General features: G+C 40.6%; 1 protein-coding gene across 15 annotated transcripts in view; it reads left to right on the top strand.

Annotated features, from left to right (window-relative positions):
* The window catches only part of ptprsa (protein tyrosine phosphatase receptor type Sa), a 223,089-nt gene that overhangs the window by 89,044 nt on the left and 112,603 nt on the right, over positions 1-21,442 (top strand). For all 15 annotated transcript variants that reach the window (XM_040032829.1, XM_040032837.1, XM_040032809.1 and 12 more), the window contains 2 exons: positions 7,533-7,756; positions 19,398-19,543. In XM_040032829.1, the coding sequence (XP_039888763.1) occupies positions 7,663-7,756; positions 19,398-19,543 (240 nt within the window). In that variant the 5' untranslated portion in view covers positions 7,533-7,662. Of the gene's footprint in view, positions 1-7,532; positions 7,757-19,397; positions 19,544-21,442 lie in introns of those variants that run through there.

Genomic DNA, 21,442 nt, shown 5'->3' with positions numbered 1-21,442 from the left:
GAAATACTGTATCATCCTACTTGCACAAGTTAGTTAGGATATTTATTAGATGATCTGTGCCATGCAGTAACGTTTTTAGATTTCCGTTATGTGAAGCAGAAAAAGAAGGCTAACTTGGCCACGACAGTTTTGTTTCTTTTCTAATCTGTCATGTTGAATTTGTAGAGCAGTGAAACTGCAATGCAAATGGAATGGCACACTCTTTTCGGAAACGGATAAAGAAGTATAGAAAAATAGATTGCATGTCTTAAATTTCAACTTTTCGGAGCGAGGAGCCAATGATGGCTCCAATTTAGCTCGGTTGTGAATTTTATTAATGTGCCAGTAGCCATTTTGTTGTGTAGGTGTGACAGTTTTTCAAATGGTATATGTCTCATTTTGGAAATGAAACTTCTCAAACCACACAGCAAATGTTACACAGTAAGCCCTGCCAATTGCAGAGAGGAATCTTTCTAAACACCCTGGACTGCCAGTCTTTCCCTCCTCTGCCTCCTACTTGATCACTTAGAATAATCTCATTCACCCCCCCAACCCGCATCCCATTTCCAGAATGAATATGAAGCGTGCTTCCCGAGCTGTCCCAGCCGCCCTTCAGAAACTTCTCTCCCTCTCCTGTGGCAATTTCTAAAGGGCATTCAAGCTGCTGGCTAGTTGGTGCGATGCTTGTCTGAATCTGTGGGCAGCAGGCCAAAAACTGATGTCACTTCTCCAGCCCCTCCTTCCCCCACCTCTTCTCCCACCACAGACACTCCTGAACAACTGCCTCTTTATATAAAGAACTGCTGCACCTCCTTTCTCCAACTTAAAATTGTGATTTTTACTCTGTCCTATAATTAAATACCTCTATTTTACTTTTTATACTGTTTAGTTATACCCTTTCGTCCTACCAGGGTTATCCCAGACACTGCCACCTGTAAATTTAGGCCTTTGTCATCGCTGGCTGCCTGGGCGACAGACGAGGAGAGGCAGACAAAAGTGTACATGTGTGTGAATTTCATGTGCCAACTTGTAATGTCACAGTATGGCGAGGTTACATGAGTGACAGATAGTGTGTCACCCCTCGGTGACAAACAAAACGGCTGTGCAATAAAGTCTGGGTTTCAGTGGTCAGCTTGGTGCCCAAGCCTCCCAGCTGCCAATCCGTTCGTCTCGACTGCACAGGCCCGATGCTTACTGCTGTGCACTCAACCTCAACAGAGGTGGATTTCAGCTAAAAGCCTCACAGCCCTGGGTGTTTATTGGAAGGACAGCAGTGGCTCATAATGTTCAGAGTAAACCCATTTCCTGCTGATCGAACTCAGAGCAACGCTGCGAGAAAAACAAATAGTTGAAGATTCAGTGGGCTTGTGGTAATTTGGTCTCAAATCTTTTTGTAAATCTGCACTTCCTTTTTGAAGAACTTAGACCCGACAGCGAATGTTGGGGTGTGAAGGTTGTCCAAACACCAGTAAGACAAATTTACAAAACGCTGAGCTTTAAAAACTGTATATAATGTCTTTGAGTGCTTTTTCAAAAGGGGAAGTTACCTTCTAATACCGGGAATATACAGTTAAAGTTATTTTTAGTGTAGCATTGCAAAAAAAATCTATTTTAGCAGGCAAACTGTGGCTCAAATGGCATCTCCCAAAGATCCCAAAGAAAGGTTATGGTGCTCTCAGGGGGACAGCAGATGGCCGACACAAGGTGTCTCTGAAGTGTCAAGCATCATTTGTGGAACTGGGAGACTGGGAACAGTTAAGGGCAAAGGCTCATGGGAAAGCTACTCCATGGAGAGGTTGCCAGGGGAGGGCGTTCTACAGTCCCTTAATGAGGTCAAGGCAGTGCAGTTCTCCCTACCTATGCAAACAGTCTTCACTTTGGGCAAAAATTGTGCTCATTCATCACTGTAACGATATAATATGCTGTGGATAAATGTCAGTGGAGGTTGTTTTCAGGCTGTTCCCGGGATGCTCTGGTGTCGCTGGGCAGCAAAGACTTGTGGAAACTGGCAACTTTAGAACCGCTCATAAACTGGGAACCTGTCTCTAATGTATCTGTTTACATCTCTGTCATTTCTACTGGCTCGGATTCCTGCTCTGAATGTATAAGACATGTAGGGTTATCACATTTGTTTTCAGATTTCTGTTTGCCTTTTGCATTTAATGGAAATGCCAACACTGTCTTGCATATCTAATATGCTTTCCTTATGTGAGCATTTCTTGTTCCACCGGGGCTTCTCTACATGTGCTGAATGACAGGTATACCATTTTTTCCAAATTTCTTTGACATTGATCTCTCTGCACGGAGCGGATGGCAACGAAAGAGTGAGGCTGGGAGGTAGATACACACTGGGGCATTTACATAATAGTCCTGCAGTTCCATGCAAATTCATGTGATTTCCTACCAAACATCTGCAATGCAAGCATAGTTTAGTATGCATGAGTTCAAGGGGGAAGGGAAGCAGAGAGAGGAAATGAGGGATTGGAGGGGAATGGGCAAGAAAAATAAAACAGAGACGCTGTAGAAGATTGGGATGATGACTTGTCTGATCAGGAAATATTTAGAAGACAAACACACCTTTCTTCACACCCTCATCTCAGATTTGCCCTTAATATGCAGAAAATTCTGATGCAGAAAACGAATAAGATACAGGGGATGAGTACGTGTCTGTGTGTGTGTGTGTAGCTGGTTGGTGGTGTTCCTTACCAGTGACATATGGAATCAATACAGTTAGGACTTCAGCGTAGTAAAAAACAGATGGTCTCTATAGACTTGTTTTATAGCTCAGGCCTGGGCGAGTGTCTTGTGTAGCTGTGCTTCTTACAGAGACAGACATATAGAGTAACTCACAGAAGGAAGAACTATATGGGCATTCATACTTAAATCATTCCACAAACGCATACAAAGAAACAGCAGAATATGCAGATCTTAGTTTGATTAAATAAAGTCCTTCGGGCTTGCAAACATAGTGTCACTCATACAACGCTCAATCGCATTCATACACAAGTACAGGCTCCTGATCAGCTGAATGTCCAGCGTCTTGCATCCTTGTGTTGTTGCTCCTCTATAAGGTGTGAATCGATGAAAAGCAGTAAAGTGGCTGAAGTAAAAGCCTGTAACACGAGGCTGACGCATAAAAACTTCATCTAAGGTGAAAGACTGCAGAGAGAGAGACAGCAGCTTGAAGGCTAAGCATAAAGAGCAACTAGCACAGTTTGAGCATGAGAGTGATGGAAAGGATTCTTTTTGCTGCTGTTGTTTCTGTTATCATCATCCGACGGGAGGGGCTGGCATCTGCCCTGTCGTGTTCATTTAAATCCAGCATTTCCTTCTTCTTTAACATATCTCCCTCAGTTGTTTTTTTTTTTTAATAGTTAAAAACTGACATATTAAAATTACTAGTAATTTGTTGCAGGAATTAGAAAAGCTTTGATCACGCTTGTGTTGTAAACAGAAGACCTTGATGTTATGTCAGCAATGACTGAGTTAAATATATATGTATAGGCTGTTTTGCAGTAGATTGATCGTTGTCTTTGGACGGATGGTGAGCTGCCAGTGTTCTACAGCCTGGCAAAATTAGACGGTGTTACAGGCGTTCTGGAAACCTGGCAATCTATGAAAAACTCACTCTTTCTAAAGCCCCCAGAGTTACTTTTTGGAGTACAAACACTGAAAATATTATTCTTTTTGAGAGTCTAGACATCAAACACTCGGTTTTGATTGCGAAGCCCAACCAAACTGTGGTCTTTTTAACCGTGTGTCTGAAGTGAGCTTACTGTTCATCACATAAAAGGGATTATTAATGTGGTCCCTCAGGTTATAAGTAGTTTTTCTCAGTGTAAATGCAACTTCACATCTTCAGTGTGTGTGTGTGTATCTGTGTGTTTATTACAGTTACTATCTTTGTAACAGTACAGTGCATGAGTGGATAAAAACAGCTTGTATTGAAGTTGTGACTCTCGTGGTCGCCATATGCTTACATACCTGAAACTTTATTATTTTTAAGGATTCATTTCTGCTTTTTGTTTATTTTTTTTACTTTTTGCAGTGCAGTGTGGCTGTGTGCGTGTGTGCATATGCGCACTTTTTATATTAACTTGTCATACTCTCATTTCATGCTTATGGCGTGGATTCCCATCTTCCCTTCCCCTCAGTGCCTTTCTCAATCTTAGTAATCAAATGCATTAGTATCAATATTGCATGGGGAAACGAGCCGAATTTAAAGCTTGACCATGTCAAAGTGAGAGTCCCTAATAGCCAGTGACTGCCACCACTCAGTGGAAATTGTGCTGCCATTTTGGCTGTAATTACTGAAGCTTGGCTCTGGGTTAATATCTCGAGTGATGGGCAGTTTTCACATGGGATAAAAGTTCTAGCTTCAAAATATATTCATTGCCCATCAGTGGGAATAGCCCAAAGTAATGAATAGACTTTGTCTCTGTATGGGTTTTAATCAAAAAGTGTGCAGCACTGTTTAATTTAGTTTACTTCAAAGGGGATTTTCACTGATAAATGATACACGTGTGTCAGACAGTCTTGTGATATTCTACTCTCTGTTTGTGTCTTATCTACTTGCAAATACTTAGATACAATAGATTCCTTATTCAGTCGCTTTTTACATCTAGATTCACAGATCAACACATTTTAGAAATAAAAATTAGAATTAACATAAACAGTAACTACACTGGAGCACGCTAACTAACATTTGCTGTGTTACCTTCAGATTGTGGGTAAAGTTACAGATATTTGCCAGCTTGGAGTTAATGGCCGTGGTAAACATCAGTACAGGTGTATTTTGTGTGATTACCTGAGTGGTCTCTTGCACATTGACCACACTCCCATCTACAGGGAGGTCACTCTTTGATGAGTATTAAAATGGTGTGAATTTTATGCCTATTAGTCCCTACACGTATGAACACCTATGGGAGATATGAAGGAAATACCTTTTTCCTATCGCCCTGTTAGTTTACTAAGACATGCTAAAGTTCATTTCTGGTGGTGCATGCTAGCCCAAATATTTTACTTTGACTTTTTATCCCCTCTTTTTAGTCAACTTTCATCTTTCCATGCACACTTGTCTGTGTAATCTCTGTCTTCCATTTACTAAAACGAAGGCAGAATGAAGCACTATACCCAGCGTCCATGGTTAATCTCCAGCACCCATATGTTTTTAGGCTATGTTTGGTGAGGCTGTTCAACAACAATAGCTGATGTAGTTGTGTTGTGAAGTTTATATGGCAACCAGAGGTGATGATAGTAAGCCATGTCCTAAGGGGAGACCCATAAATCACAAGTTAGGCATGCTGTGAACAGAGAGTTATTCCCTACAGATACATGAGATTCTCTCTGTCAACCCCAGTGTTTAAAGTCAGAACAATAAAGCCATCATTCATAACTTCTAGACTGTTTTTTACTCCCCCTCTATTCTCTCTGTTTATGTGTATTTTACTCGGTTCTTACCAATGACATCACTGGCCCTCCTGGCAAAGAAGAAGAAAAAAAAGCGAGGACACATGTTGGTCGTGTGCGTGTAGTATTGTGTTGAAAGATGAGCTGAGCTTCTGAAAAACACCCACTCTTTCTTGGTATGGTGTCGCCACAAAAGGCCTATTGTTAATCGCGCCTTTTGTGTTTTTGTAAGTGTGCCTGCGCCATGTTTTTCTTACATATTTTCCACATTCTTGCTCATTACATATAGGGAGGACTGGGGGGTTTAGAGGTGAATAGATTTTGTGTTATATATGGATTTGGCTCTATGTGTTTGGGGCTTAATTTTCAGTGTGCCTGCAGCAGCGTGTGTCTGCTATGTGAGCCTGGTCCAGGAGTTGTGAAGGGTGGGGCACTCTTAAATGCCTGCTGTCTGGGGTGCTTGGTTACACTGCAATTAGGCCTGGTTTTCTGCCTCTCACAAGGCCACAGTCAAAAAATGGAGCCCAGCAAAACAGCTGCATTATATTAACCTTTTTAACTCTCCTGAGAATTTAACTGTTTGACATAAATCGCAAACCTGTAGGTAGGGTTGTCTAATTTCCTTTTAATCTGTTTAAGTTATTTATTTTAGTTTTTACTTATTCGTTTTATTTCATTGAATTAAGGTAATGGAAGCTTTTGTATCTCAGTCTTCTACTCCCAATAAAAGGTCACCAAGATAACTGAGACATGATACAATGAGGTTAAGTGATGAAGTGTAGTACGCGTTGAAGTGATGCATCCCTGAACTTCCATGATTGCTTGTGTGCCAATGTGCTTTTGACCCTGAATCCATCTGAATGTTTTTTTTAAGTATATTCGTTCCCTTATTTGGCCTCTGTAGTTGAATAATAACTCTTTCATTAAAACCTGAGCTGTGCAGCAGGTAAAAATGCTTTTTTCAGGGACATTTAGAATATTATTGTTCAAATATATCAAAGATCAACGTGTTGCCAAAAAACAAAACAAAAACAGTGATAAATTGTACGTCGTCTACACAATTAGTTCAGTTGTACCCTTGTTAACCACCTACAGTGGAAGGTAGTTAATCTCCCTTCTAGTAAATCGCTGCCACCCCTTGTGTCACCTCAGCTAAGCAGAATCCCTGGAGCTTGGGGGAGTTCACCGTCTTGCACAAGGACACCAAAGCAGGGCAGATGCTGGCTGACACTTTGTCCTCTGATCTGGGTCCTCTGAGAGCGCACGGTTTTGGGTTTTCATGTTCACAGCTTGATTGCTGAGACAGACAGAGCTTTGCGTTTAAGCGTCCTTGAGCATGACACTGAATATCTCTCTGTCAGTGGTAAAAGTATGTCAGCACATATTCACCACATTCATGTCGTGATTGCTCCTAGTTCTGTCTTTGTGTGTCTCTTTATGCATATCTTGTTAATTAAAGAGTATGTATTACCACTTGGTGGTGACTGTGCGCAGCACCAGCCATATCAATGAGAAGAGGAGTGCCTGTGTGGGTGGGTGGGAGTGTAGTGGGTGTCATCCTGGGTTCCTTGGTCTCTCTGTGCAGCTTGGGGGATTAATGGCAATTTGAGTAAAACAAAGAGACAATGCCTGGGATATCGTCAGGTGCCTGTATAATTACAAGGCGGTGAGATAAGCAAATAACGACAAGATCAGGCGATTAGGAGGCAAAGAAGTAAGAAAGCAGCGGCTGCCCTGCCCTGCTAATTGAGGGATGTGAGAAAACAGTGGTTGTGAGATTGGAATGTTAAAGGTTTGGGGATGTGGCGCGTTTACTCCCAGCTGTGCCACTGATAACCTGTTACCTTCTTCCATTTATGCGTTACCGCCAATGAGGGATTGTAGAAAATGCAGCAGACTGTCGTGACCTGTGTTCTTTTGCTGTGGGCAAAACTACCATTGTGGAACTGGAGGTTTTATATGGAATTGTTGCAACAGTGAAATTGTTATGACACTTTAGTATCATAGTATATAAATGCTAAGAAGTATGATGATTAATGTACTGTGACCAAAATCTGATTGTTACAAAGTAATATAGGTAACAAGTGTTTTTGGGTTCATCACTTTTATTTATTCATATTTATTTCCTATTCTGTGTTTTGCAGAGCGTCAAGCTGTCCTGCTTGAAGACCCCACACGTCCTCGTGCAGTTGGGGCCTCGGCTCTCCGGCCAGGTCAAAGGTCACTCCGACCCTACCCTCCCCCCCCCCCCCCCCCTTCCCTACCAGAGCCAAGATGGCCACCAGTGGTGCCCTGCGCATCTCCTTGCAAGTCCTGCTGCCTGTGATCACTCTGCTGCTATCACTGCTGCTCACCGGCTCCAACGCCAGTAAGTACCAAGAAACTGACAACTTCTCAATTTTGGTGCCTTTAACAGGTTCATCACTCATATCTGCAAACTTATTAAAAAGTGGAGTAATCACAAAAAAGGGGGGAGAGAGGGACATTATATAAGCTTTGGTGAACCTTTTTTTTTTTACTTTGAGCACTTCCGAGATGCTTTTGTTGCATTGTACGACTGCACATTTGCATTTAAAGATTGCATGCTAATGACTGTTTACATCTTATCTAGGAGGGACTGCTTTAGAGTAGCCAGAGGAAAGAAAAAGCTTATTTGTAAAACCAAAGCCATATTCATTTAGCTGTTGCGGTAATCCTTTGGCCTGTGTTTTTGTGTCTATGCAAACGTGGACTAGGCAGTAAATTCCACTACTGGAATTACAGGGCACTTGTATGTTTACATCACTGGAGCCACGTGTAAAACACGGCTTATACAGACAGAGGTGTTGTTTAAGTGATACATGGACTTCTCCTTGTATATAGCCACATTAACCAATTCTAAAATTCATGTGCACACTCATGGATACACCAGGGTTAACTTGGGGTTCAGTGTCATGCCCAAGGATAGTTCTACGTGCAGACTGGAAGAGGCAGGGATCAAACCGCTGACTTTATAAACAACCCACCCAATATCCACCAGAAAGTATGATGTTAGATAGCATTGTTATGATAGAATAACTTGGCTAAGATGCTTCCTGTTTGGATAGGCTGTAAGTCATTGTGTGGGTATTCGATATTTGGATAATGTTCTGACAATGCACTTATTTTCATATAAAAAGATTAATATCACACAATAATTGAGACATTGTATTTGTCTGTATGCAGTGTCCTCCATAGTTAGTAACAGAGTACATAGCGAGATTTCTATGAGCTAAATGTTTGTGTATTAGCCCTGGAATATGTCAGTGATAAGTCCTTAAAATGGGAAGTAACAGATTAGACACGTTATTTCACAGTCATTGCTGACTTTTGTTGTCTACCTTGAATAATTTAGGAGGAATATTGTATTTTCCACTCTGTTTGCTCCGCGTTTTCTTTTATCTCCAATTTGACATTCAATGAATTTGTTCTTAGTGGTTCATGATGACACGATTGCTTGATTTTCCTCATGTTCCAACAGAGGCGAACCTTTGATTGCACAGTGGTTTGACTGTCTGGTAACATAATTGGAGTGTCTTTCAGCTCAGCTGGCAAAAAATATCTAAAACTGCACTCCGACAGATGTCAAACAGATGTCTTTGTTCTCACTGACAGTGAGGCCACAGACGAATGCGGAGCGAAAGTAAACGTCTTAGAGCCCCTGAACTTAATATGTGGCTCATTAGAATGTTCTTGTCTTCTGTCCACTCGCCGACTGTTTATTACGACTCTGTTTCTCCCTCGCTCAGCCTCTGTTTGCTCGCCCTGGTTTAAATAACAATCAGTGCAATCTGCTTCATCTTTGATGGAGATTAGCCCCCCGTACCCCACTGCCATCACCCACCCTCTCACTGTCTCAAAACAGTAGGGCTCTCTGCCCATCTTTGTCGATGCCGTCTGTAGATGAGATTGCTGTTTTTTTGTCAGACTTCCTCGCCCTGTCCTGTTGTTTCACTCACAAGCTTGTACTTTTGTTGTTGTTGTTGTTCTCCCTTTTTGGGGGTAAAAAAGACACACACAGTCACACACAGGCACATATATGCATGCTGTCCTACTCCTTTTTCTCATCTCTTTTGGGGGCCGCACTATTATGCTTGGAAATATATGCACAAAAGCACAGGCTACCTTCCTCTCCTCCCTTTGAATGGCTTTCACCCCCACATTCATGGCCAGACACACACAGCCCAGTAGTGCAGTTGTCCAATTATTTTCACTCCCACTTGCCGGACTGAAAGGATGCCACCGTTTTGCAGAAAAGCCCAACTGAAAGCATGATGTCATCCCCACCTCTCACGTCCCTCCCCTCTCTCTCAGCGTCTGTCTCTCTCTCCATCTCCCCTTGCCCTCCATTCCTTTTATTTACACTCATAAATCACGGTGAGAAGGAGACATTTTTAATCAAAAGAGAAAGAAATATGGCTCAATAAATCCTGCCACCCCAACCATAATAATGCTTGGCTTGTGTGAATGTCTATATTTGCATACATTTATGTTCAGGTACACAAATGTAAATGTTTGTGTGTGTGTGCAAAGTTTGAAATATGCTTATGCGTAGAGTTACACCTGAGCCTTTTCACAGGTAGCTGTAAGATAATGATAAACTATAGAAGTATAACATTTGTGTTAGGCCAGTATCATCCAACAACAATACTTTTGCTTACATATGATTTGCTTTCTTTTTAATTTGTTTGAGCTCTTGGGTATTTTTTTTAGCTCATTTAATCAAGCCAATTAATTCTCAGACACTGATGATACAAAGACCACACCAGTGACATGAAACATAGAATGCTTTAAAGTCACAATTAAAGGTTGAAAAGCATCCAGCACAAAGAATATAAAGCTTTAACTATATCAGACAGTTCTGGTTAAAAGGGCAGGCTGTTTTCCTTTAGAAAGAGTCTCTGTTGATACCCAAAATAGAGGCCTACTTTACCGATATAAGGGTTTAAAAAAACGAACAATACTGTCAGCGTGTTGGACTCTTTAGAAGCATGAATGACATGATTAAAAGGGGACATAATGGGGTCATTGTTTATTAACTTGCTGAAATTGATTGTCACAAATAATTTATATACATACACATTACTTGTGAGTTGGGCTCTAATGAGAAGTGTTTACAATTTTGTAAACCTCTGGTTGGCTCTGTAGTGCAGTGGGTTACAGATTCAGCTAACAAGCAAAGGGATCCTGGTTCAGTCCCTGGAGGAGATACAGATCCCTTTGGAGCCACGTCAGGAAGAGTATCCGGTGTTCAAAAAGGGGGGGGAAATGGCTAAATCAAACATGCTACCTGGGTACCCCTATATAAATAAAAAGTTTTCATGTTTAAACTTCAGCTGTAGAAGTGATGCCATGTTATATTTTTATTGTGACTACATGTCTTTATCAATTGTATTGATATTGCAATAGAATTGCAGGTGTGAAAACATTGTTTTGTCACATCTTCAGATAGAATTCATGTGGATTTTTTTCTCCTTTCGTTTGGAGAAATAAGTTTTGTTTTTGTTGCTTCCTGTTGAGAAGCACACTGTTTTACGCTCAAGTTCAAAGTTTGAATTCTTTTATTTTGTTCTTTTGTATATAGAAACCCCAAACTTTTTCTTACTCTCTGCTAATATTTTTTTAACAGGTAAACCAGAGTATTTGTCATCTTTTTTTAAGGCATTTCACCTCCTCCTCACTTTTTCCTCCTCCTTTCTCTTTGCCTGTTAAGAGTTCTCAAATGTTGCTTTCTTGGCAAAGGACTTCTAATAGTAATTGGCCAGAACTCTCAGTGATGGGGTGAGGGTGTTCAATTATTTATATTCCTTTGAAGCTGCCAATTGAAAAAGAAAAGAAAATGAAGCCCCTTAGTGGAGAACATTTTCTTGTTCCTGTTTCCAATATCTTCACCTCTTGGTTTCTCGCTTCTTGTTTCTCTCAGTTTTTCTTTTTCTTTCTGCCTGCTTCAACTCCCTCCTTATCTTTTTCCAGTCAAATTGTGTTTGAGGCTCTCGATTTAGTTCTGTCAGTTCAACTTTATGTACACCCTGCTGTTGCATGCTGGGTCCTTGTGTTTACTCTATGCACTTTTTTCCCGCTCTCAAATGAGAAGAAAACAAGTTAATTTTTAATTGAGTTACAGACTTGAATCTGCTGCTTCAAGAAGCCTGCTGCTGCGGAGTAGAGGTTGAAATCTCCGAGCTGTACATTTACAAGTAGTAGACAGAAATGCTCCGACCCACTCACCTGCATCTTGTTTTCTAATCTTAATGTTTTAACTACACATTTAATCTGGATTTCTACACCTGTCATGTCATATATTCATGTGTTGTTCCTCAGTGACAAGAGTGCAAAGAATTAAACAAAACAAAAAAAAATGCACTGCTAATGCTGTAATGCTTAATTTAAGTTAATTGTGAGAATGTTGCACTGTTCTGTTTATATGGACTCGTGTCTGAAATGGTCCCAAAAGAATCTCCAAATAAGAAATATCTATTTAAAACACTTATTTCTAAGATTGCAAAGGTGGGTGTTTTTCTTTGTATGTGACTTTAAACACAGAGAAAGATGCAGTAAGCATTTGCTGTTTTGTTTTCATTGAAATGCTAGACCCTGTTCCCCGCTCCATTTTCTTTCTCCTCTTTTGTGTTTTGTCTTTTGTTTTGATCAGACCTATAACACCTTTGGCAATTTGAGGTGTCTTCTTCATTTAATGAGCCAACAAGTGTCAATTGCCTCAAGTGAGTCTCTAAATGACACAAAATTGTTCTCAATTCGCCTCATCCGTGTGCGCTCTGTGGCCATTTTGAAATCGGGCACATACTTAAGCTTAATTTCCGTCCTCTCTCTGAGGAATCACACCTACTTATTTCCAATGGGCTGAAGGATACTTAGTGACTTTAGCTTTTTACTTTAGCCTTCAACAATGGTTTCAGTGGGACCAATTTGCATTTTACAAGTGTGCCATTCTTTTAAGAAATGCAGCTTCCCTGTGACAGCAGTGCGGTCAGGCTGTTTTTCACCTCTGGATACCAACACACATTTATTATGTTTTAAACCCTGGGTTCCCACATCCTGAGCAATGCCCCGTGGACTTTTAAGAAGTGAAGTGGTCAACAAGTAAAGTTAAAAAAATATGGCACACATTCAGTAGTTTGCATGCAAGCACATCACTTTTAGATGCCTCGTGCCCTGTTGGCTTTAAATGTATTAGTTTATTAAATAAGTGACAGAAATTCCCCAGAGGTAAAGTCATGTGTCCTTACTTTGTTTTTTTTTTCTAAAAGGAAGAATTTGAGATATAATTTTCATTGTCTGTTCAATCAAGGCATTCAAAACCGCCCCAACACAGAAATTCAATAAGCCTTTCTTCTGTCGCCTTCTGCCTAGGAATCGAGTACAACCCAAACATATGCAGCTGACTTTAGACTATATACATACATATATAACTTCTTTTTCAAACCCACATCCAGGCAGAACACGTTTCTCCACCAGAAACACTATTATAAGATAAGTATACTTCTCAAAAGCACCTTGGCAACTGATAAAGGAGAATTATATGCATAATACATCATTATATACTCAATACACACTTTAAGTAAATAATGGATGCTGAAGATTTTCACAATTTAGCTAACATTTTATCATTTATGACTGGAAAGAGAGAAAAAAGGGAAACAAGGAATAAATGAAGAAGTTAAAATAACCCATGTCACGCACCGACACTGTGGCTGGAGATGAAAATGTTGTCTAATAACAGTTAACTTACAGTTTTCTAACTACAAACAGCAGACACTTTTTCTGTTTTCTTGTCTGGGTCAAGTTTTTTGCCTTGGCCTGCTGGGCTTGCTTGGCAGCGATTGTGTGCGAAAACCTCTAGACAAGACAAAGCAAAGCGGTTTTCAAGTAAAGGCTTGGTTTCCATGGCGATGGCCCCTGCCCAGGCAGCCTGTGAGAATCGGTCCTGATTGATGGGGCTGGGTTGTTTAAGCCTTGGGGGGGGGGGGGGTGCATGTGTGGGTCTATTCACTCGTTCAATTGAATGTGCATTTGGCTAAAAGGTCTATCTGCCTACCTGTTTTTCTTTTCTATCCCTCCATCCTTACACATGTGTTGATAAAGTTCAAGGCTTTTGATCAGGTCCAGGATTGCTAGCTTTATAGATTTATGATGCATATAGTTACACCGTACAAGTTACAAAGTGACACAGATGTAGGTAATTTAATGTGTGATGTTTTACGAAAACAAAAGGGATGAAACAGTTTTGCAGAGAAGCTTTTCTATTTATATGTGTGTGAATCAAGTGCTTTCAGTTCCTTTACAGCGCTGACCTTTTGCTTCCTCCTAAAAGCTTAAATTCAGTCATTGTTTTCAACAGCTCTAGACAACATGACTAAAAGGGAGGTTTCAATCAACAAGCTGTATTTAGAAGAAGTAAAACTCGCAAGGCTGAGGAACCTGTGTAAGGATTAATAAAGGTTGCTTCCAGCTGCCCTTGTCTCAGGTCACTCACTTAGTCCGTCAGCTTCCACTCCCTTTTACTCACCCTGTGGCTGCTGTGGCTAAGTCACGCAAGTCTGCGATGCCTTGAATTCTCTTAGCCCCCGTCTGTACCTGGAAACATCCCACACTGAAGCGAGACCAGCAGTTGACCTAGTAAGATGGGGTTTTTTAGGCCTTACAAAAATCAAAGTTAATGTTGAGATGAGGAATTTCCACCCTGAAGTATATTGACTGCACCCTGTAGATCATGTGTCTGCTGTTTGGGTAACACAGAAATTAAGTTTAATCTTAGTTTAGCGTCACTAAATTGACTTGTTTAAATTTGTGACACACTGTGGTTTCTATTTTCTCGCATGCACTGTGTAAGCAGAAGAAAGTAGACTTAAGATTATCCCTGCCAGACAGGCTTTTAGAGTGTCTGCTTAGATAAAAGGGCCGTGAGTGGGATATGCATTAAGTTGCATATATGCACTTTTAAGTCATTATGAGTAAATTGGCATTTAAAAAAGAAGAAGAGGAAGAAGAAGAGAAAAAAGCAAAATTAATGTTATACTAATCTGCATCTCCATCCTGACCACCCTATTCTCAGGATCCTGCAGCAGCCTGGAGGAAGTGAAATTGATTTGCTGGTTGTAATACCTTTCATAGTACCAAATGTACTTTTTAGACATTGCTGGTAAATGTCCCATGTGCTGTGAAAGATACCTATTTGTAGCAAGATGGATAACAAGTGCCCTTTACCAATTCTCTGCAAATCACTGAATGGCTGTGCATCATTTTGTCTCCCACTTTGCTAATTCAGAGGATAATGGCTCCTATTTATGACCCGAGAAGCTTTTCTCCATCAATTACAGTATTAGTCATAAAGCCAGTCCCCTCCCTCCTCTTACACCCCTCCTCTCCCACCAAACGACAACAGTAAAGTACTGTAAATGGAGCCGTCTCATATTCACATTCCCACCTCCCACTTTCTGCCACTTTATAATCACAGTGCTGGTGTATTCTGTGTTATCGGGTCCAACAGAGGTAGCGGCCAGTAGCAGGTGGTTGCTGTATTAGCTAAACAAGCGTCTGTGTGCACAGTGTGAGTTTTTCCTCCTCCTTCTATTCACTCTTGTTTGCGTGGATCTGTTCTATTCTCGGGGCCTTGTGAAGATAGCTGGGCCCCTATTGCTGGTTATTTTAGCTTAGGCCACGTCCCCCTGCCAGGCAGATAAAGACAGGTTCTGTGTGCTTATCTAGGCAAGGCTGTACCTCAGTCTGTCTGTGGGAAGCTTAGTGAATAGAGGGAGACTTTAGTAGAAGGGACAAATGGCCACTGTGGGTGCAGTGTCCTTTCAATGTCATCTCTGGTAACATAACGAACAACAGTACGTGGAGACTGACATGCGAGTTACCTTAGAGCCATAGAAGTGCATATATTTTCAGAAAAGGTGGCACTAGTGGGAATATAACCTGCCTACTAGTTCAAAAGAGAACCTTCTAAATGTTTTGCCTTCATGAAAATGAACTGAAAGCTATTTTTACCCACTGGACCAAAGGAAGCCTGGAGGATTTGGTGCTAAATGTAGCCTTAATGAGCAAGAAGGCTGCCAGAGACTAGCAGTTTTTGTACTTGCATTTGATATAATTTGATACTGGTGTCAGTGCATATCGTCATCACATGGGCCATTCAATGCAGGAAACACTGTGAACAATTTTATCTGTTGATATAGGCCCCTCTGTGCCATTATTCATTATTGCAAAGCACTTTAAATCCAGGCTCCGTTCAACCTTTCTTACCCTGCAATTACTGGTGTTGGCAAAGTTCAAATTGAACTTGGAGTCAGTGGTAACTGGCAGCAAAAGCCCAGAGGATCACAGCTGGGAAAAACAGAACAAAAGGTTAATTATGCTCATCAGAGTTCACACAATCACACACGGCATACCTGCAGTAACTGCACCTTTATAGACATTCAACAGCCAGTGCCAGTCAAACATATGCAGACAGGTACACAGAAACACCTCAGCAGAATACGTTTGCCCACCATTCATTTTATTCCTATATTGTCTTAAACACACTTTTTTAGTGTTTTTATTGAAAACAAGAACTACATTCAATTAAACTGGGAGTCCATCTAAATGAATTGTGCGGACAACTTTACCTAATCCGAATTGACTGGAAGTTAATTAATGCTACTGACTTCCAAGAACATTAAACTCACTTTGTGAGATGACTAAAGTCTAAAAATACGCCCTTAAAAATACAAGGAAGGAGAGCAGAGCTAGAGTTAAAACTTTTGCCAGTCCTTATGTGACAAAAGTTTCAGGCAGTGGGATATAATTATGTGCAATTTTATGCCTTGCAGTAATCTCTGTAGAGGTTGAATTTGAGATGCATGTCTCTGTGAACAGTGACGCCCAGGGATTAACCTATGACAGCAGTGACATCTGTAGGCCGTAGACTGATGTCCTCATCGTGAGAGAGATATTGTGTCTTACATTTGCACAAATACCTTTCCATTTTCTAGCACTAGCATTAGCTTTTGTCGAGCTGTGAGTGCCGCCTTACAGCTGAGCTGGTGGCCGTGATAGACGTTCTTAGCTGCGTTTTACATTTTTATTTCGTCCCCAGGCAATGGATGTCTTCTATTCAGAAGAATCTAGGACGGCTTTCAGAAAATGTACAAAACCCTGGTCACCCTTCCTTTCGTCGTTATTGAATGTCGCTTTAGATGAGAGTTAATGTAAATCTAGGTCTTAGAAATCAGACTTATTGTTAGCGGTGTGATTAGTGAATACTGTCGTAAATGCCTCGCTGATAAGGGGTACATGGACACCAGACGCCAAGGAGTTTAAGATGTTGCAGCACGTACAGCAGATATTACTGTTTCCAAAAGGTATTAACTGGCCGTTTGATCTCATGCATTTAAAAGAAAAAGAAAAATGCAAATAACCAAAAAAAAAACCCAAACCAAAAAAAAAGCAATAGGTACTGAAAGTTATAAAAGCTTTCTTTCTATAGAAATATGCAGCACTCTCTCTTCACAGCCTCTCCTTGATTCTCTGGACCTCCCGTCACCTTCTCTACTCTTCTCTTCCAGTGTTCTCTTTACCACTGACCTCTCCACCTCCTGCTGCACTTGTCCTTCCGTCCTTCCCAGCGGTCACACTCTTTTTCGTTCTCCTCTCAGCTCCCCAGCTGTCTCGCTTTATTTAAACCTTGCTGAGATAATATTGAAAACTATTTAGTTCTGAAAATTCTGCACGTTTCACGAGTTCAACTCAGACGCACATGCAAACAATTGCATTTATTGTACATTTCTCACATCCTATGAAGCGAGACAGGGAGAGGTGGAGAAGGCGACTGGGTGGAAATGTCAAATGGTCCAGGGGAAAAACTAATCAAAGAATGCTGTCCTTCAGCAGAACCACCGCCACAGGCTTGATCTGTGTAAATCCCTCTTCTGTCTCAACAGAGAGCGCATTGTAAGGGGGAGGTCAAATGCAGAGGAGCTGTGTTGTGTAAAGCTGTGTTGTGCAGTTTCAGAATGGAAATTGAAAGTGTAAAATGCCAAAAGGGGTCATAGTATGCAACGCACAAATAAAGCAGGCCTGGTCCTTGATGGCGATGAAAGGATGCCGTACCTATATTGTACCACAACCTTTAACCGTAGATATAGGAAGTATACTCTAGTGAAATAAACAACAGAGTGTTATTTGTTTTTGGGTTTTTTTGTAAATTCATTGTTTTTATCGTGCATGTTATATGGTTTCTGTGAGCTGGAGAACATTGTTTGACAAATTGAAATTTCTTTATGTTTAAATCCTAAATTAGTTCATTAAGTAACATCAGGTTTGTATTCAGAAGGAACTGGTTTGTAACATACATACTCTGCATGTATCATAAACATAGAATAAGCTTCTGAAGTTAGTAATGTTATTGTAATAATATTTATTTAGTTCAGTGTGGACAATATCCATCTCTCACAGACTGCAGGAAGAGATTTTATTATATACGAAAACAAAATTTACTATCAAATTAGCGCTTTAAATCTCACAGTCCTGCAATACCATTTACACTTTAAAAAAACACAATGTTATAGAGCCCATTAGCACTATCCCTTGAGCTATGCATGCACCAATATTCCTAAAAACAAGTATGGTAAGCAGGACAGAAATAGCAGCAAGATGAGAAAAACTGCTTATCTGCAGTAGGAGAACAATTTCTGCCAAACACTTGTCTCAATAAAAGAAAAATTACATCACAAATGATATTATTGAGTCTTGTTTTTAGCCATGAACTAATGTTAATAGTTGTTATTAGCTGAAAGTCTTTCTTTTTGTCATGTAGCCATAATGGTGCTTTTTGAAACAGACTTTTATCTGCAGATCATCCAAGCAATATAAATCAAGGTTGCACTTTTTTTTTTACTTTAGATTCTTATAAAGATTAAACACATTTTTATTATGTTTCTAAGCACTCATCCCAATAATTTAGCAGGCTAAAGTTAGTATGTGTGTTGCTGTGATATTTGCATCAGAAACATTTGGATTGTGTAGTGCCTCTTCTCGCCCTTCTTCTTTTCCTTCCCCTTGTCTAACGCTATTCCCCCTTACCTCATTCTCCAATTGCGTATATCTCTTTACCAGATAATGAATGCAGGAACTCTCCTTCATATGTGTTTAGCAGTGCCTGGAGACTGGTGTTGGCCCATGGTCCCTTAATTATTAATTTGACGTTATGCGCTGGCCGTTTGATCATCCCCACATATCTGTATGATTCCATTTTAACGAGTTCCCCAGGAGTCTGTTTTCTCTCTCTTTCTCTCTTTCTATCAGACTTGTTGTCTTGAACTTGCTGCAACCCAAGCACGAGGGGAAAATTCCAGCTCCAAAAGCACCAAAATTGCAAACTTTTGATGGGCAAATGCATCAATTTTCCCGGGCAGATCGATTTTTAGTATGTTTTAGTGCAAGTGAGAATTGAACTGCTGCAGTGGCTTAGTCAGTGCTATACTCTGTCCAGCAGGAAAAGTCATGTTGAGCACTTGGAAAAAAAATAGCGTCAAATTAAAACAAAAACTCATTTTTACTGTCTCATCTTCTTAATTGCCTTTGCTAATGTATTCCCAGCAACGCCGGTAGTATGCTAGGCTGTACTCTATTGCGCTGTGGGTAATCATTTTAAGCTAATAATCGTCTACGCCTTAGCAAAGACTCTACATATAAATTCACACCACAATGCTCTCTACCCAGCCCAGCAGAACTCTGAAGTTGTAACACTAAGATGCAGCACTGTGCTATGGAGACAAGAGTAAGAGTAAGGTTGATGAGACGTTCTGTACTAGTGTCTCTCTCTATGGATGCGTGCACTTAAACCGGGATTTAAAAGTCTGTATTTTCAGAAATGTAATTATGGTAAGAATGGCATTAGCTCTGGTGGTGCTGCATTTGCCTTTCGTCTACTAATGTATCTCCCTCTCTTCTTGTCCTCTCCCTCTTTCTCTGTTGTCTTCGCTCCTCAGCACTACCACGCTTCACAAAAGTTCCCGTTGACCAGATTGGTGTCTCGGGGGGTGTGGTCTCCTTTGTCTGCCAGGCAACAGGTGACCCCAAGCCAAAGGTCAGTTGGAACAAAAAAGGAAAGAAGGTGAACTCCCAGCGTATAGAGGTAAGTGAAACCTGCTGTCCATTGGTGCAGCCTTTATTCTAAATGTTCTTTGTTGTTCTTTGTGGGATCATTTTTTTGGAATTGTCCCACTTTACTTTATCTTGATGAGCTTTGGGTGAAATACTCAGTAATATTTTTATGCATCATATTAAAAAATGTCACTGTCGAAAAATGTATTGACCTAAAAAAATGTTGTATCTTCATGTCAGAGAACATTACATTGAAACATTTTGGAGTATCATGGGAGTAAATTGCGGGGGGAAAGCTGCTAAAAATTTAGATAAATAGAAAGTTGTGTAATAAACAAATGTTCTTTTGTTACTTTATATATTGTTATTTTTACTGTTGTGACAAATAACAATCCTACAGTTTAATACCACATTAGACGTTTTACCACATATTTTCTTCTCAGCAGTACAAAATTCCAAGTCTTCTCTTGCAGCTGGGGGCACTCACCACCTTATCAAAAGCAACATTTTAATTAGCCTTGAAATTATTGCTGATAGCATCTTTGTTGGCTTGCTTCTCTAATCTTTAAGCAGTGTGCTAGTCTACCAGTAGCAACTGGTCAGTAATGAAATACAGAACCCTCTCATTCGTCTAAAGCCGTTTTTTTTTTTTCTTTTGCATTTGAATGACTCTGCTGTTGTCACATTTTTTCCCTCCTGTCTTTTTTCAGCACACAGCCCTGTCTGTGTGAATGTTTCTGCACGTTATTCATGATGTTTGTTGTTCACTTCTCGGCAGGCATCCCAGATGGCATCTCTAAAAGTCTTGATTGATGCTCAGTGTCTCTTAATTAAAAAGTTGCTTTCGTTAACAACGATGACAGTGGCAGTGCAGGGATGCGCACACATGTACGCACACACACAGACATGCACAGTGCGGCGTGAAGGCAGCCACAGGGGGAGGGGCTAAAAAAGCAAAAAATGGCACCATCGACAAGGGGAGATCAGCATTTCCACTGAGGACAAAATTAAAAGACAAGTTGTGTTTGTGCGTTTGCCTCGTCTGCATGCTAAGTAGGAAACAAAGCCAAGGGCGTGAAGGAGCCCGCCAGAACGGACGCTTCTTTTTCTCCATTTATCATAAAATTAAATAAAAAAATTTTATAAAGGGGTTTTGAAGTAGCTGGGGTTTTTTTTCCCTTTTCCACCCTCTAGACAGCTGCTTTGATATCAATCATGATGCCGTGCTCTGCAGTGTTTTTAGCCTAATTAGCGGCTCAGCCCTGAGATGTGCAACAGTGGAGCAGCAGGGCTGCTGAAGACTTGTACTTGCATCTTATAGTCATGCTTTGCTCAGAGTTCACAGCAGTGAGTCCTTGGCTGAGACGGTGTTAACTTTTGCGAGGAAGGACAGATACTGGAGGAGTAGGTTTGCTGTGAGAATGGCAGTCTTGACCATCTACACTGACACTTCACACATCCAGAATGAGGGCAAAAGAGAAAGGCATGGGAAATATTCAAATCAAGGGCTAATTAACCGAGATTTTCCATAATTTAAATTCTAGTCTTTTACCCAAGTCTTGAAGTTCAGCTCATTGCTTCAGGATACATGCCTGTTGATATGCTGGTGTTCAGGGAGATCAAACAAGGCTATTTAAATACTGGCCAGGGGCCAATTTCTGCGACTACTGTTGTAAAACTGTCCGGTTGTCAGTCACACGCATCGTTACATTTTCAGTAAGCTTTTCTTTACATTGCTCTTCTTATAGAATAATAGTAATAATAGCAAATAATATATTTTTATCATAACCAAAGCTCTGTTCTGCTCAGTATTCTGACCGTTGTCTGATATTTTTTGTTTTGAAGAGGCTCCTTTAATGAGGTTCAAAACAAAAGGCTATATAGAGAACAAAGGGCATAATTAAAGATCAAATCAACAGATAAAATCACA

Source organism: Simochromis diagramma, unplaced genomic scaffold (genome assembly GCF_900408965.1).
Source record: "Simochromis diagramma unplaced genomic scaffold, fSimDia1.1 OVJJ01000334.1, whole genome shotgun sequence".
Taxonomy (NCBI): domain Eukaryota; kingdom Metazoa; phylum Chordata; class Actinopteri; order Cichliformes; family Cichlidae; genus Simochromis; species Simochromis diagramma.
This window is presented reverse-complemented; position numbering and strand designations above follow the sequence as displayed.